A 14,905-nucleotide genomic window follows, 5' to 3' on the forward strand; every position below is an offset into this window, starting at 1 on the left:
ACAAAGATTTCTTCAGATTTTGGGTTTTCTAAAACAAACAAAAATTTGTATCCAGTCCTTCACAGTACTAACATTTATGGAAATTAACATATGAGAAATTTTCAAAGGACTGTGCCACTATTTGCTACTACTGAGTTTCTTGTGCTTTGGCAAGGAAAGATTTCTACTGGGGAAGCAATTGCACATGTGTCCACATTTAGACATTTCTTCTGGTCAAAACATACAAACATGTTTTCTCTTTTTTTTTCTTTAAACAGTCTATCTAGCCCTGGGAGGCTGAGAAATCAGTATGCCAAGTTAGCCTTAAGCTCTGAGATTCCCTGCCTCTCTGCCTCTCAAGTTTTGGGATTAAAGGTGTGCTACATCACGCTTGGCCCAAACATGTTCTTTCTTTATCCATGAACAGGACCAAAAGGTTTTCTGCATGTTTAACCTTTATAGTTCTCTTTGATTGCAGTCTTGTTATGAAGTCTTTTCAAGTTCTGTATTCAAGGTTACTGTTTGGTGAGTTCTTCTATGTCTGTGGAAAGAACTATAATAACTGAAGGCTTTCCCACATTCTGTACATACAAAGGGTTTCTCTCCAGTGTGACTTCTTTCATGTGACTTTACATAACGAAAAGAACGGAAGGGTTTCCCACACTGTGAACATATGAAAGGTTTCTCTCCAGTGTGGATTCTTTCATGTATTTTGAGGTAACTAGGGGAACGAAAGGCTTTTCCACATTGCACACACGCATAAGGCTTCACTGTAGAGTGAGCTTTTTCATGTCTTCTCCATGATATGCGACTACAGAAGGCCTTCCCACATTGCTTGCATAAATAGGGTTTTTCTCCAGTGTGAGTCTGTTTATGACTGTGAAAGGTACTGAACCAACTGAAAGCTTTCCCACATTGCTTACAAACATAGGGATTCATGCCACTGTGAATTACTTCATGTCTTCTTAAATGATACAAAGAAAAGAAGGCTTTTCCACATTGCTTACATACATATGGTTTCTCTCCAGTGTGAGTTCGTTCATGTATTTGAACCTGACGAGAAGACCTGAAGGCTTTTCCACATTGTTTACATAGATAGGGCTTCTCTCCTGTATGAATCAATTCATGGTATTGAAGGGAACCGAGAAACGTGAACGCTTTCCCACATTCCTTGCACACATAAGGTTTTTCTCCAGTGTGAGTTCGTTTATGAATTTGAACTTGTTTAGGAGATCTAAAAGTCTTTCCACACTGCTTACACACATAGGGTTTCTCTCCACTATGCATCAATTCATGGTACTTAACTGAACTGTGACTAGTGAAGGCTTTACCACATTGCTTACATACACATTCTCCAGAATGAATGATTTTATGTGTTCGAAAAGCACTTTCACAACTGAAAACTTTCTCACACTGCAAACACACGAAGAGTTGCTCTCCTGTGTGAGTTCGTTCATGTTTTCGGAAGGCACCAGAAGAAGCAAAAGCCTTACCACATTTTGTGCATTTGTAGGGTTTCTCTCCGCTGTGCATCATTTCGTGAAATCGAAGTGAGCTACGATCAGTGAAGGCTTTTCCACACTGCTTACACACATAGGGCTTTTCTCCAGTGTGAATTCTCTCGTGTGTTAGAAGGGAACTTGAACGGGCAAAGGTTTTTCCACACTGTTTACACATGTAGGGCTTCTCACCAGTATGAATTCTTTCATGTATTTGTAAGGAACTAGGAAAAGGGAAGGCTTTCCCACACTGCTTACAAACATAAGATTTTTCTCGGCTGTGATATTCTTCATGCCTTCTAAAAGAACTGGAAGAAGTGAATACTTTTCCACATTGCTTACATTCATACTGTTTATCTCCAGTAGAAGTCTTTTCATTGTTTTGACTGGATATGAGACACCTAACTTCTTCATTACAGTGACTAGTTTTAGATTTCTCCCCAGTGTGAATTCTTTTATGCTTCTGAAAGGTTGTGGAAGAACTGGAGGTACCCCCAAATTCCTTATCTTTATATAACTCTTTTCCATATTCCTGATTGTCATACGGTTTGTGTTCTGGGTGAGGATGTGGAGGGACATTTAAAGATAAATGGCCAACAACCACTTTTCCATATACATGGCTTTCATATGTAGGGACTCCTGAACATGATTTCTGGTTCACAGCATACTCTGGAATCCAGTTAAAGAACTCTGCACACTGACGACCTTCTGTATATTCACAGAGTCTCTCCAACAACTGGCTCCTGCAAAAAATAAAAGTGCATTATTAAAAAATTGTTTACTAATGGTTTATCATAAGAAGTATTAGTTATATACCCTGTAATGATTTTTTTTAATGTTTGAATTGAATGTTTTACAATATGGTTTCAAAACATTGACAATTAAAACAGAGGTATCCATGCATAGTTGTGTTAAACTGTTTTCATTACAAGCAAATGCTGAATATCTACACTACATTTAAATACATTTTCAATACTTAATACTGTATACATTTTTGATATACTGGTGACTAAAATATGTTGGGTTCTGACATACTTTGTATATCAGTTATGAATTACCTTGACAATCTGTCCTATTCTAAAAAGAATTTTATTTTTGTTTCACATAGAATGCATACCCAAAGTTTGGAGATAAATCAATACAACATTTTAAGTAATATTATGTACAGAGTAAAGATAGTACATATAAACCATGATAAAGTATGACTTGTGCCATCATGATATCCAGGTGTTACTAATACTAGGCTATTCTGACTGCTGAAGTTTAATGTGTAAGCAGATTTGGAAGAGATTTGCTGACAATTAAAACTATTTGGAGCTGATTTATTTGTGTCTATCACTTCTTTGTAAAACGTGCTAGTACACCAAGAGTCCCGAGGGACACTGCTGTCTCTTAGGGTTCAAATTACCTTAGTTGTCTCCAGAGATTTTCATACTCATTCTCAACATTTTGGTGTTCCCATTTATTTCCTAAAATAGAGGCCAAGAAAAATGAATTACTGCTACATGGAAAAACAAGGATTCTAGCTAAAGTATAAAGTGATTCCACCTGATACATTTACCCACAGTGTTCTTTTTCCATAATCTAATTCATGCAGTAGGATTGATGAGCAAAAAACACCTATTCTTTCATTGACTAAGTAAGAAAATAATGTAATCTTCACCTATAGAGGCCAGGTTCCTCAAGGTTTCCTGCATCACATCTTTGTAGAGGTCCTTTTGAGATGAATCCAGCATAGCCCACTCCTCCAGGGTGAAGTTCACAGCCACATCCTCAAAGGTCACTGACTCCTAAAAAGAGCCCACATATATTTCCAGGAGAAAGGGTGAGCCTTCCAGTACTGGAGATCTAGGCTTAATTCATAAGAACTTGATATGATGCTATGTTTCACATGTATTTAAGTCATGTCCTTATTCCATACATACAGTTTCATATGCTTATTTTTATATAGCAATTCTAAGAGCAGATTGGAGATATTTAATAAAGTGAAAGCAGACTGAGAGCAACCCTTGTGCTGAAATTTCTACTATACCGATTCTCCTAAATTTTTTCATAGAAATTTTGATTGCTTAATACCCATAAGAGAGTCAATACTGACTTTTGGGAGACAATATAATCTTATGCATGTTGGAGAAAATGTTTTACCTTTCCTGTGGCAAGAAAACTGACACTGGGAAGAATTCCTCTTCAAGAATGGTATGGCTTTTCCGAACAGTTGATGCCAACCGTATGCTACATTTATCTATTTATTATTTTTTACAGTGTTCAGTCTGCATGTTTGTCTGTTCACCAGAAAGGCCTCTGGTTGCTGGGAACTGAACTCAGGGCCTCTGGAAGAGCAGTAAATGCTCTTCATCTCCCAGCCATCTCTTTAGGTACCATATGCTACTTTTGTAACTTCAGTGTCTTTGCAATATTTTGTATGGTCATCAGGAATTAGTGATTGGAAAACATTCTTTGCATATGAGTCTTAAAGAAGTTGTCTTAGTGGATACAATTTAATCTCTTGTCACAACTTGTCAAGGACCTTAGTATATCCTTAGTGAATGCACTAAAAAGTACTTTGAAACATGTTCTTGGTTTCTTATAGATCATTCTTAATTTTAAAAATTAAAAAGTTTGGCATAGTGCTGCACCCCTTTAATTTCAGCAGTTGGGAGTCAGAGACGGGTGTAGCTCTGTAAGTTCAATGCCAACATGGTTTACACAGTGAGTTCCAGCTAGAGCTACATAGTGAGACTCCATCTCAAAACAAACCAACAAATAAAGATAAAATAAACTGAAGATAAACTAAATAAAAATTGAATGGGACTCATGAAAGACAATCCAAAGTACTAGTAAACAAAACAAAATAGAGGCATTACTAATAAAGTCATATTTGCTTACAGAGGCAATATATGGTTTTCTAAAGATAATCTTGTCAAAGGCAATAAACATATTGTGCTTACTTAGTGCAAAAATGGTAAAAATTATAAATAATTTTCATTTTTTAGTTCTTCCTTCTTGTCATAAATCCACCTTGCAACTTTGTTTGTAAAAGAAATTCTTTAAACTTTTAACATTGTTGTAAACTGCATTTGTTTAGGAATGAGGAGAAATAGCTCAGCAGTCAAGAACACTTGTTGGTCTCTTGCAGAGGTTCCAAAACCCACATCAGACAACTCAGAAGCACCAGTAAGTCCTGTTCCAGGGGATCTCTCTGCCCTTCATGAACATCTGCACTCACACCAGGCACATATAGACAAGCAAACACACAGAAGTACACACAAATAAATAAAATTTAAAAAGAGGTTGGCTATGGAAGTCGTGAACTTTCAGGAGAGAGACACTTGTATCTACTTGTATATCCATTGGTAAGTACACCAAACCAAGATGGCTATTTCCAAAGTCAGAGTCACACAGATGGCCTCGATTAAATTCTGTGTGACAGTAAACAAATAAAAAACAATGCCTATGGAAAAGAGATTTGCAAGGAAGAAATAGGGAGGGCAGGATGTAAAGGACTAAGAGACAGTGTGGGGGAGAATAACCAGAATACATCATTTATGTGTGTGAAATTATCAAAGATGAAATATATTAATAAAATGGAAGGGGTAGGAGTTTAACATGTAGTTTCAAAGCACCAGAATCTACATATACCAATCTAAAGGCAATGAATTGACATTCTCTTTTGAGAGGCCTGTATCTACAGTTGGCCATGTCTTATGCTTTCCCTGGAGTCTCCTTTTCTAATAAGTCCTGTGATATATTTTTAAAATGTCACTTAATAAATCTCCAATTGAATGTCATGACACATGCCTTTATCCCCAGCATTTGGAAGGCAGAGAGAGGTGGATCTTTGTGAGTTCAAGGCCAGCCTGGTCAATGCAGCAAGTCCTAGAACAACCAGGATTACACAGAGAGACCCTATCACAATAAACAAACAAATAAGAATAAATAAATAAATCTCCAACTCTGATACACACTGACTCATTCTTGTTTCTCTTTGGTAAAAAAAAAAAAAAAACATTTCATATATGGGCTGGAGGGGTACACTCGCCGCCACAGATGACTGCCAACCCAAATTCAATCTTCAGAATCCACATCAGAAAAAAGAAGTGACTTCCCAAAACTAGACTCCGACTTTTTAAATATGTGTGTGTGTGTGTGTGTGTGTGTATGCATGTGAACACATATATGTCAACATACTTGCCCCATGAATGCATGCATGTATAGAGACCAGAAGCTGTCTTGGAGTGTTTTCCTTTATTACTGTCCACATTTTTTGAGATGGGGTTTCTCCTTAAACCTAGTACTGGTTCCATCTAGAGTGGTAAGCAGCAAGCGTCCCATGGTCTCACCACCACTACCTATCTTATCTACCCTCCTATCCTCCTCCAAACCACCCCCACCAGCACTGGGGTTAGAGATGTGCCTGAGTTTCTGAAGACCCAAACTCAGGTCCTACATATGCAAAAACTTTATCCACTGAGCCATCTACCCAGCCTTCAGGCTGTTTTATTAGGGGGAAATGCCTTCTAAAATCTGTAAAAATAAGAATTAAAAATAGAACCACAAAGTTTAAAAAAAAAAAAAAGTCATAAAAGTTGTAGATATAGGTGTCTGGGGAGACAGCTCAGTGGCTCAGAGCACTGGTTATTCTCCTAGAAGACTAGGTTCAATTCCCAGCACCCACATGACAGCTCCCAATCACCTGTAACTCCAGTTCCTGGGGACCCAGCACCTTCTTCTGGCCTCCACAGGTACCAGGCACACATTCAGGAAAAGCACCCATACATAAAATAAACAAATACCTTTTTTTTAAAAAAAAAAAGTTCTACGTGTGACACATATTTTAGTAAAAGTTAAAGAAAAGGGGGATGTATTATTTTCTGAATAGCACTCCCCCCCAGTTTTTAAATGTAGACTTCTTTGCATCTCATTTTGCTTTCTTATGACTATGGCCATAAGATTTGCAGGCTGGATGGAAGTTTAGCAGGAAAGACTTCATTAGTTTGTAAAAACCTTATATCAGCGGTTGACCAGCTCCTCAGTTGTCTAGGCTCTCTGACTGACAGGCCTTGGCATGACCTTCAAACAGCTGAAAAAGCTGTAAGAAGGCATTAACTATAGGCAAACTCCTCCTGTCCTGTTCTTTCTCATCCAGCTAGCTACTATCAACAACTCAAACCCTTCTAATGAGCAGACTTTCCATCTCAAAAAACTCCAGTCATCATATCTATGGGATATGGATTCGACCAGAGATGCTGAGAGAAAATAAAATTTGCATCTCTGCCCTGAGAGGGAGGGAGACAGAGAGACACAGAGACAGAGAGAGGCCATACATATAATTTGTCGGGATGGTCCTAAGACTGATAGTCATGAAATAAAGAAAAGAACTTAAAACAAAGATGGAGAGATGGCTCCATTATTATAATCCAGTACTACTGGCCAGAAGTGGTGGCACACACCTTTAATTCCAGCACTCTGGAGGCAGAGGCAGGAGTATTGCGGTAAATAAGGATCAGGATAAACAAATAGGCCGAATAGATGTTTATTCAGGGAGAAATAACTTACAACCTAGACAGATGAACACCAGGAAATTTAACCTCTGTCCGAGTCTCGCCAGAAAGAGAGCGCCTTTCCTGGCCCCCTCCGACCTCCTTCCACAGGTTACTTCCGCCCATGGCTCCACCCCCAATGGGCGTGGTCAGTGCCACAGAAGGACTATCTCACTACACAGGAGGATTTATGTGAGTTCAAGGTGAGCCTGGTCTACATTGGGAGTTCTAGGACTGCTAAGACTACAAAAAGAAACTCTGCCTTAGGAGAATACACACACACACAAAGAAAGAAAGGAGGGAATAAAGGAATGAACGAATGAAGGGAGGAGGGAAGAAAGGAGGATCCAATACTGACTTTGGTTCTCAGTGCCCATGTCAAGCCTGTAACTCCAGTTTCAGGGGATCTGATACCCCTGGCCTCCTCAGGCACCTGTATTCATGCACACACACTCATACTCATGATTCAAAATAAAAATCTTTAAGATAAAATCAATTAACAGGGTCAATACCCATTCAAGGACTGACATGCCAACCTTCCTCAAATGCCAGGATCAAGGGGCGTTAAATATATGTTGATCTGTGCTGATCACATTCAGTCATGTTGGACTGGTCTTCCCCACTTTGACTATGAAGACAAGAGAAGTAACTAAAGCACTTGTGAGAGCAATTATCCCTCCTAATGGATAACAGCACATAGAATGGTAATAGGTTTACCTTTGTTTCTGAGATAATGCTGAAGCTAAATGTGCTAGTTAGCAAATTCTGACACATCTGGGAAGTGTTAATCCAACTAATGGAGAATAAGACCACTACCAGAGTTTAAAGACAAATCAGAAGGAAGCTTTAAATACTGGCCAGATGGATGGGCTCTGGCCAGGTCCATACCCAGGTTCCTGGGAAGTGGCCCAGAATCAAGTATGGCAAGGGCTTAAAAAGAAAAACCCATACTTCATTGCATTTCCCATCAGGTCCAATCAGGGGCAAGCATACATCCTGACATATTTCCTGCCTGTGAACCTCTCACTCACAACTGGTGCAGATGGGTCAAACAAACTTATTCAGGGGAGTGAACACAAGTGGCTTGTTTTCTCACATAAACAGTAGCCTCCAGCATTTCAGGAAATATCTGTGCCTGGACTAGAGCTTTGCAGATCAGAAGTATTATTGTTTCATGGATCTCTAAGGCATGGTAATTAAAACTTAAAATGTAACTTTGACTCTCACAGAAGGAGAATCTTAATTGAGAAAATACCTCAACAAAATTTGCCTACAGGCAAGTCTAGGGGTATTTTCTTCATTAATGATTACCATGGTGGAGTCCAGCTCACTATGGGCAGTGCCACCCTGGGTGATATAAGAAAACAGGCTGAGCAAGCCATGATGAAAAAGGCAGTAAGCAGCAATCCATGGCCTGTTTCAGGTCTTGCCTCCAGGTTCATGCTTCCACAGAGCTTGAAGGGCTCAAGTCTTAGCCAATGTGGAAAGCACGAACACACTTTATTAAACATGGAGGCTGTATTGTGCCAAGAATGAGACCTTCATTAGGATCAAGTCCTTTGCACTGTCCTGCTAAGAGTAATGGTAGTTCCTCTAAAATGGGCTTGACTTGGTACTATCAGAGAACAGGAATTAAAAGTTAAAAATCTGAACTACCTTAATTGTCCTCATAGAACCTTCATTCAGTAACTGATGGAAGCAGATGCAGAGATCCACAACTAACCACTGGGCCAAGCTCCAGAGACCAGTCGAAGAGAGGGAGAAGTGATAATATGAGCAGTGGGGTAAAGACTTTGATGGGGAAACCCACAGAAAAAGCTGGCCGGAGCTAGTGGGAACTCACTGACTCTGGACAGACAGCTGGGGAGCCTGCATAGGAACCAACTAGGCCTCCTGAATGTAGGTGACAGTGGCGTGGCTTGGACAGTTTGTGGGGTCACTGGCAGTAGGACCAGGATCTATCCCTAATACATGAACTGGTTTTTTGGAGACCATTCCCTACGGTGAGATACTTTGCTCAGCCTAGACAAAGGGGGGAGGGCCTTGGTCCTGCCTCAACAAGGTGATAGGACAGACAACTCCCCATAAGAGGCCTTACCCTCTCAGAGGAGCAGATGAGCGATGGGGTGGAGGAAGTGGGAGGAAGGGAGGGAGGGGGAACTGGGATTAGTATGTAAAAAAAAAAGTTCAATAAATTTTTTTTAAAGTTAAAAGTCTGGATATGGGTCAGTGAGATGCCTCACTGGGTGAACAGCTGAGCACTTGAGTTAGTTCCTGGGAACCTATGTGAGGAGAGAATGAACTCCAGAGAGCTGTCTTCTAACTTACATACACATGCCATGACACACAGACCCCCTCCATATGTATAATAAATAATGAACTGTTTTAAAAATTATGAGTGCTCTGTACGGCAGAGTTCAGTTATGTTGAGTCAGGGTTTTACTATGTATCTCTGGCTAGCCTGAAACTCACTCTGTAGATCAGGCTGGTCTGGAACCCAGTGATCAACCTACCTCTGTTTCAGGAGGGCTGGGAATCAACGCCCAATTTGGGCAGATTTTAAATTTATCTAAAGTTTAACCAGATGTTAAAGAGCCCACTTTTATGAGTAAGTATATTTGCTTGAAGAGCAGATTATGATAGATTATTTTGTCACTGTACTATTCCATGCACATGAAGAATTTAAAGAATCTTTTAACTTGATTGATCAAACTAAAAGTTAAAGCAGTCTTTAGACTATAACATATTAACTAATTAACTCTAATATATTAATCAATTAATTGACTCTAATATGTTAATAACTAATGAAAATATTAGCCTCCAATATACAGAAGGGAGTTTTTTCACTGTTGACTTATCCTTTCCTATCTCCAGAGTGTTATTTGCCTCAGAGAAGCCTTCCAGGTCTTCCTATTTCTTACCCTTCTTGGTTGGCATTCTCTGAAGCGCTCAGCTTGCTACAAAAGAATCCCTTATTGCCCAGAAGCTGTGTGAACATATGATTTGATTCACAGTAACAAGAAACCAGCTTCCATAGGAAAGAGCTGTTAAGGATGCAAGGGTCATTACTAACAGTGCGGGGTATGGGGACAGTTTATAGTGTGTTAGAAGAGCACACCTGTACTTCATTTTGCAAAAGGGAATCTGCACATGCACAGTGGTAAGCAGCCCAGAAGACGCACAGAGTATATACTGTGCTAACAGTTTCTATGTTCCGAGTTAAATTTTGATTTAGAAGTAATCCAAAGGGTGACTCATGAGGAATTCAAGACTGGGAGGCCTTGATGTAAGAGAAAACCTGATACACAAAGAGAGGAGGTGATATGGACAAAAGCACCAATACCATAACTCTCTGAGACAACACTGACCTCCTTGCCCACAAGGGCAAGAGTAAACTCCCATATCACTCACTGCCTTTCTTTCCCTGCACTATATAATCTGCTGGGTAAAACAGATCTTTGCAATGTTAATCCGCTGTCTTGTCAGATTGCTGGCTCTGAACAAGACACTGTTTTAGGATTCAATTCCTAGTTCTGTTCACTGGCTCCCGAAAGTGATGGGTAATGTGGACCTGTTTCCCAGTTCACTTTATCTTCATCCATATGCAAAGAGATTAAGGCAAAGAATCCACAACTCACAAGCACACAAGTTTCAATCTTATACTAGTGCTGTATAAAGGGCAATATTAATTCACTCAAAATTCAAAACAGGTAATAATTCTACTTAGTGAAAAACAGATGGGAAAGAGAAAAGAAATGCCCCCCACTTTCTCCACTCTGTGGTCCTCTGGATGAATCCCAAAGGAGATGAGGACATACAACGGACCCCAGCACATTCACTCACATGTGACTCCTCTGATCTGCACATGCACAATGAATTTTAGTTTAAAACAGTTTATTATAACCTGTCTCTTGGCTTCTGCAGGCCTCATCATTCCAGCCATTCAGCTACAAACCACATAAATTGCTATCACCTACTTAATCACAAAAGAAAATTCTAAAATGCTTAAGTAAACCAATATTTTATTTTTTAAAAAATCTACAATGGAGGAAACATCCAGGCAAAGCAGGCTGCTTTGCTCACAATTACAGAAAGAAACCCTCAATCAGAAAGTTAAATACTGGGGCTGGAGAGATAGCTCAGTGGGCAAGAGCACTGGCTGCTATTGCAGAGGACTCAGGTTCAGTTCCTAGCACCTACAAGGAAACTCCACCCTAGGGGCCCAATGCCTTCTTCTGGACTCTACAGGCACCAGTTACACGTGGTACACAGACACAGGCAGACAAAACACCCATACACATTAATAGAAAAAAAAAGTTAAAAAGTAAGCTTATTAAATACATACTTGTTCACCAACAGAAATTCAGACATTGACTGGAAGGGGCTTATGAGATACAAAGATATTCTGATTGCAGATGAACCTCTGAGGTTCTGTGCCAAAATACAAGACAAAGACCAAAATCTCCATTACACTGCACACCCATATGAACCACAAGTACTTACGCCCTTTTCTACATTATATTCCAAATACAACAACACTGTGGGTACAAAATCGAGCACATGAAAAGGTTGATTTTGACCCATATGCCACAATCCTGGTGAAGGACTATACTCACATAACTCTACTCATTACTATCATCATTATTATTACTGACATTATGATTATTACTGCATGACCAGTTGTGCTCATGATCGATGGAACTATACTACTGGAAATATCCTTCTTAAGTTTTAACTTAATATGGAGTTCAAAATTCCCACTTTTTGCCTCGGCACTGAACGCCTGAATTCATCAGCAGAAGCATCTGGGTAGATTTTCCTTCATTGTATCTCCTTACTCTAGGCCTGTGATCACTGAGCCACCCCAGCCTGGGCCAGCACACACCAACCAGTTCCTGATTCTAACCCTACTAACATGATGACCTCAGAGAACAACTTTTCTCTAGTAACTGACTGTGAAACCCTCCATTTCACCAGGCTCTCCTACCTTCCATTCGCTCCTGTTTATCCTTATCCACCACTGTTTTTAACTCCCCACAGGCGACACTCCTCTTTAGCCCAACCATAGGGAAGCTTGTGGACCTACCACATAAGGCTGTATCCCATTGCAATTCTCCATTCACACACAATCACAGCCTCCCTATGAGGATACTTCATGTTAAAACAATGTTTAGAGGGGCTGGAGAGATAGATGGCTCAGAGGTTAAGGACACTGGCTGCTCTTCCACAGGTCCTGAGTTCAACTCCCAGCAACCACACGGTGGCTCACAACTATCTATAATGAGAACCGGTGGCCTCTTCTGGAGTGCAGGCACATGTGCTGGCAAAACACTATACATAATAAATAAAACCTTAAAAAACAAAACAAACAATGTTTAGAAACAGCCCAAGGCCAATAACAATTATGATAAGACTCAATCCAAGCCAGCTATGCACACGGCTCTGTGAATTTTCCTTTCCAGCGAGTATGGCTTGGAAAGCTGGGCATTTGTTTCAAGTGGCAAGAATCCTTAGGCAAGGACATGCAATTTAGAGGAAGCTGAGACTCATAGGAAAAGCGGACACCACTGTAATAAGAGACAGTGTACAGAAAACAGGGTGGAGTTGCTCTGAGTTACTCAGCACTGTGGGGACTATCAGCTTTGCGGCTATGCCAAGCCTACAGTGACTCTATTTTGTTAGGTGACAACTCTGCACCAGTTTATTCTTAGTATTAATGTCAACAAAACATGTAAGGCACAAATTAATAATTTATCTCAATAACAACACCTGAAAACATATCGAATTATAGAAAAAAGCCCCACCCAAACTAACTCAGGAACATAATCCGATATAACCCTGCCTGAGACTAAAGAAGTATTAACTTGCCTACTGAATGATCACAGGACCAAAGCCAAGTGACAGGAACTCTATCAGAGGGAAGGACCCCGTCTCTGCTCCAGGACTCCAGATCCAGTGCAGTTTCTCCTGCCACGAACCTCAGCTCGCTTCTAACAGCCTGCGCTCAGGATGTGCGTGCATTGGACTTCTCTGAATCCTTACCGCTAGCTAAATCTTCAACTTCTCTGTTTCCAATTTGAGAACCTCTCATTCTCTGCTTCCAATTTGAGAACCTCTCATATCTTCAGCCTCTGTAACCTGCACATTTGTATACCATTGTGTGATATTAGTGGTGTTAGTGGTGCCCGGTGATATTAGTGGCTAAGGTTGAGATAAAGGAATCGCGGTTGCCATCAGACAGCTCGCCAGATAACCAGGTGTACTCGTCGGATCGTAGCCAAAGAAACCGACAAAGGCTGTGAAATGATTGGCTATTAAGTAAATTGGGATGTTGTGGAGACATAATGATAACCTGCTCACAGAACCTGGGATTACCACACCCCTTCTCAGCCTCCAACCCCCGCCCCTGCACACGAGCCCTAAATCAAGTATCCCCACGACTCTCCGCCTACACCGCCCAGGCTGCAAAGACGCGGGCGCCCAGGTGACCCGAGTCGCCGCTGCACTGAGCGCTCAGCGAGGGACAGGACCGCGACTCTGTCTGATGACCCCGCTCCACCCAGCAGGACGAGATCAGCGCGGCTCGGCGGAGCCAGAAAAGAATCGGCTGCCCTAGGAGGCCGCGTCCCCAGTGTTGCCTCCGCTTGCAGCAGCCTCCTCCTCATGCCCTGCCGCACGCACCATTTCCAGAGACCGGAAGTTCTGATGTCCTCCAGAGACTTGCAGTCAATGGAGAGGACGCAGATACCGAGGGGAGGTATCTGGGGGTCTCAGCCAAAGACACAGGACGACAATATGGCGGGACACACAATGGCACCCCAAATGTTGTTCAGCCTCCGTCACCGAAGACCAAAACTCCTCATTGGACAGTTCACACAGTCACCAAACGTTCTCCCTGATTGGCCCAAAATCCGCGGGCCCGCCTCCTGGATCCCGAGTGACAAGGGAAGCATCTCCTTCCTCACAAGTTAAAGTCATTGACCGAGTCCTGGCAGAAGTCTTCACAGCCGGTCCTGTTTTCTACTCTGGAGAGCACCTGGTCCCATATGGGGAAAATGTACATTTAAAACGCAGGTTATCCTGGCTTTGCAGGTACTTATTCAGTGGGAAATTCCTGCCGCTTTTTCCTCCAACTGAGGTTGCCGGTGACCATAGAGAATCTCACATTGTTTCTGGAGACCATTCATGTCCTCAGAGAAGATTGCCTAAGGCAGTCCAGAAATCCCTGGGATAGCAAGGAGGGTCTAATATTATCACATCTCGGAAAGGGGGGAATGAAGCAGCTTTCTTACAAATAATTTCTCCATCTGTTTTCAAACAATAAATACAAACAAAAGAATGAGATTATTCACTGGGTGGTGGCGCATGCCTCTAATTCCAGCACTCGGGAGGCAGAGGCAGGTGGTTCTCTGTGAGTTCGAGGCCAGCCTGGTCTACAGAGCGAGTTCCAGGACAGCCTCCAAAGCTACAGAGAAACCCTGTCTCACAAGTGAGAGAGAAGAAAGAGATTATTCAAGACACAGAAAAAGAGGCCTGGTGCCCTCTTCTGGATTCCAAGGGCATCAAGCATGTAATTGGTGCACAAACATACAAACAGGCAAAATGCGCCCAATTTCTTCGTTAGGGTTTCTGTTGCTGTGAAGAGACGCCATGGCCACGGCAACTCTTATAAAGGAAAGCATTTAATTTGGGTGGGTCACTCATAGTTCAGAGGTTTAGTCCATTGTAGTATGGAGGGAAGCAAGGCATCAGGCAGATAGACACGGTGCTAGAGCAGGAGCTGAGAGCTCCTTAGTCTCGTCTGACAGGCAACAGGAGGTGATCTGAGACACTCACTGGGTATAGCTTAAGCGAATATGAGACACCCCCCCCACTGCCCCCACAGTG

The 14,905-nt window shown here is 41.5% G+C and overlaps 1 protein-coding gene across 1 annotated transcript; it reads right to left on the reverse strand.

The window, feature by feature from the left end:
- Positions 1-310: 310 nt before the first annotated feature.
- LOC127216709 (zinc finger protein 709) lies at positions 311-13,870 on the reverse strand. Its single transcript, XM_051177527.1, has 4 exons — positions 13,700-13,870; positions 3,142-3,268; positions 2,887-2,947; positions 311-2,221 (listed from the first exon to the last, which is right to left on the reverse strand). The coding sequence occupies exons 1-4, from the start codon at positions 13,700-13,702 to the stop codon at positions 463-465; spliced, it is 1,950 nt and encodes a 649-aa protein (XP_051033484.1). The 5' UTR covers positions 13,703-13,870; the 3' UTR covers positions 311-462.
- Between the last annotated feature and the right edge of the window lie 1,035 nt (positions 13,871-14,905).

Source organism: Phodopus roborovskii, unplaced genomic scaffold, assembly GCF_943737965.1.
Source record: "Phodopus roborovskii unplaced genomic scaffold, PHOROB, whole genome shotgun sequence".
Classification (NCBI taxonomy): Eukaryota; Metazoa; Chordata; class Mammalia; order Rodentia; family Cricetidae; genus Phodopus; species Phodopus roborovskii.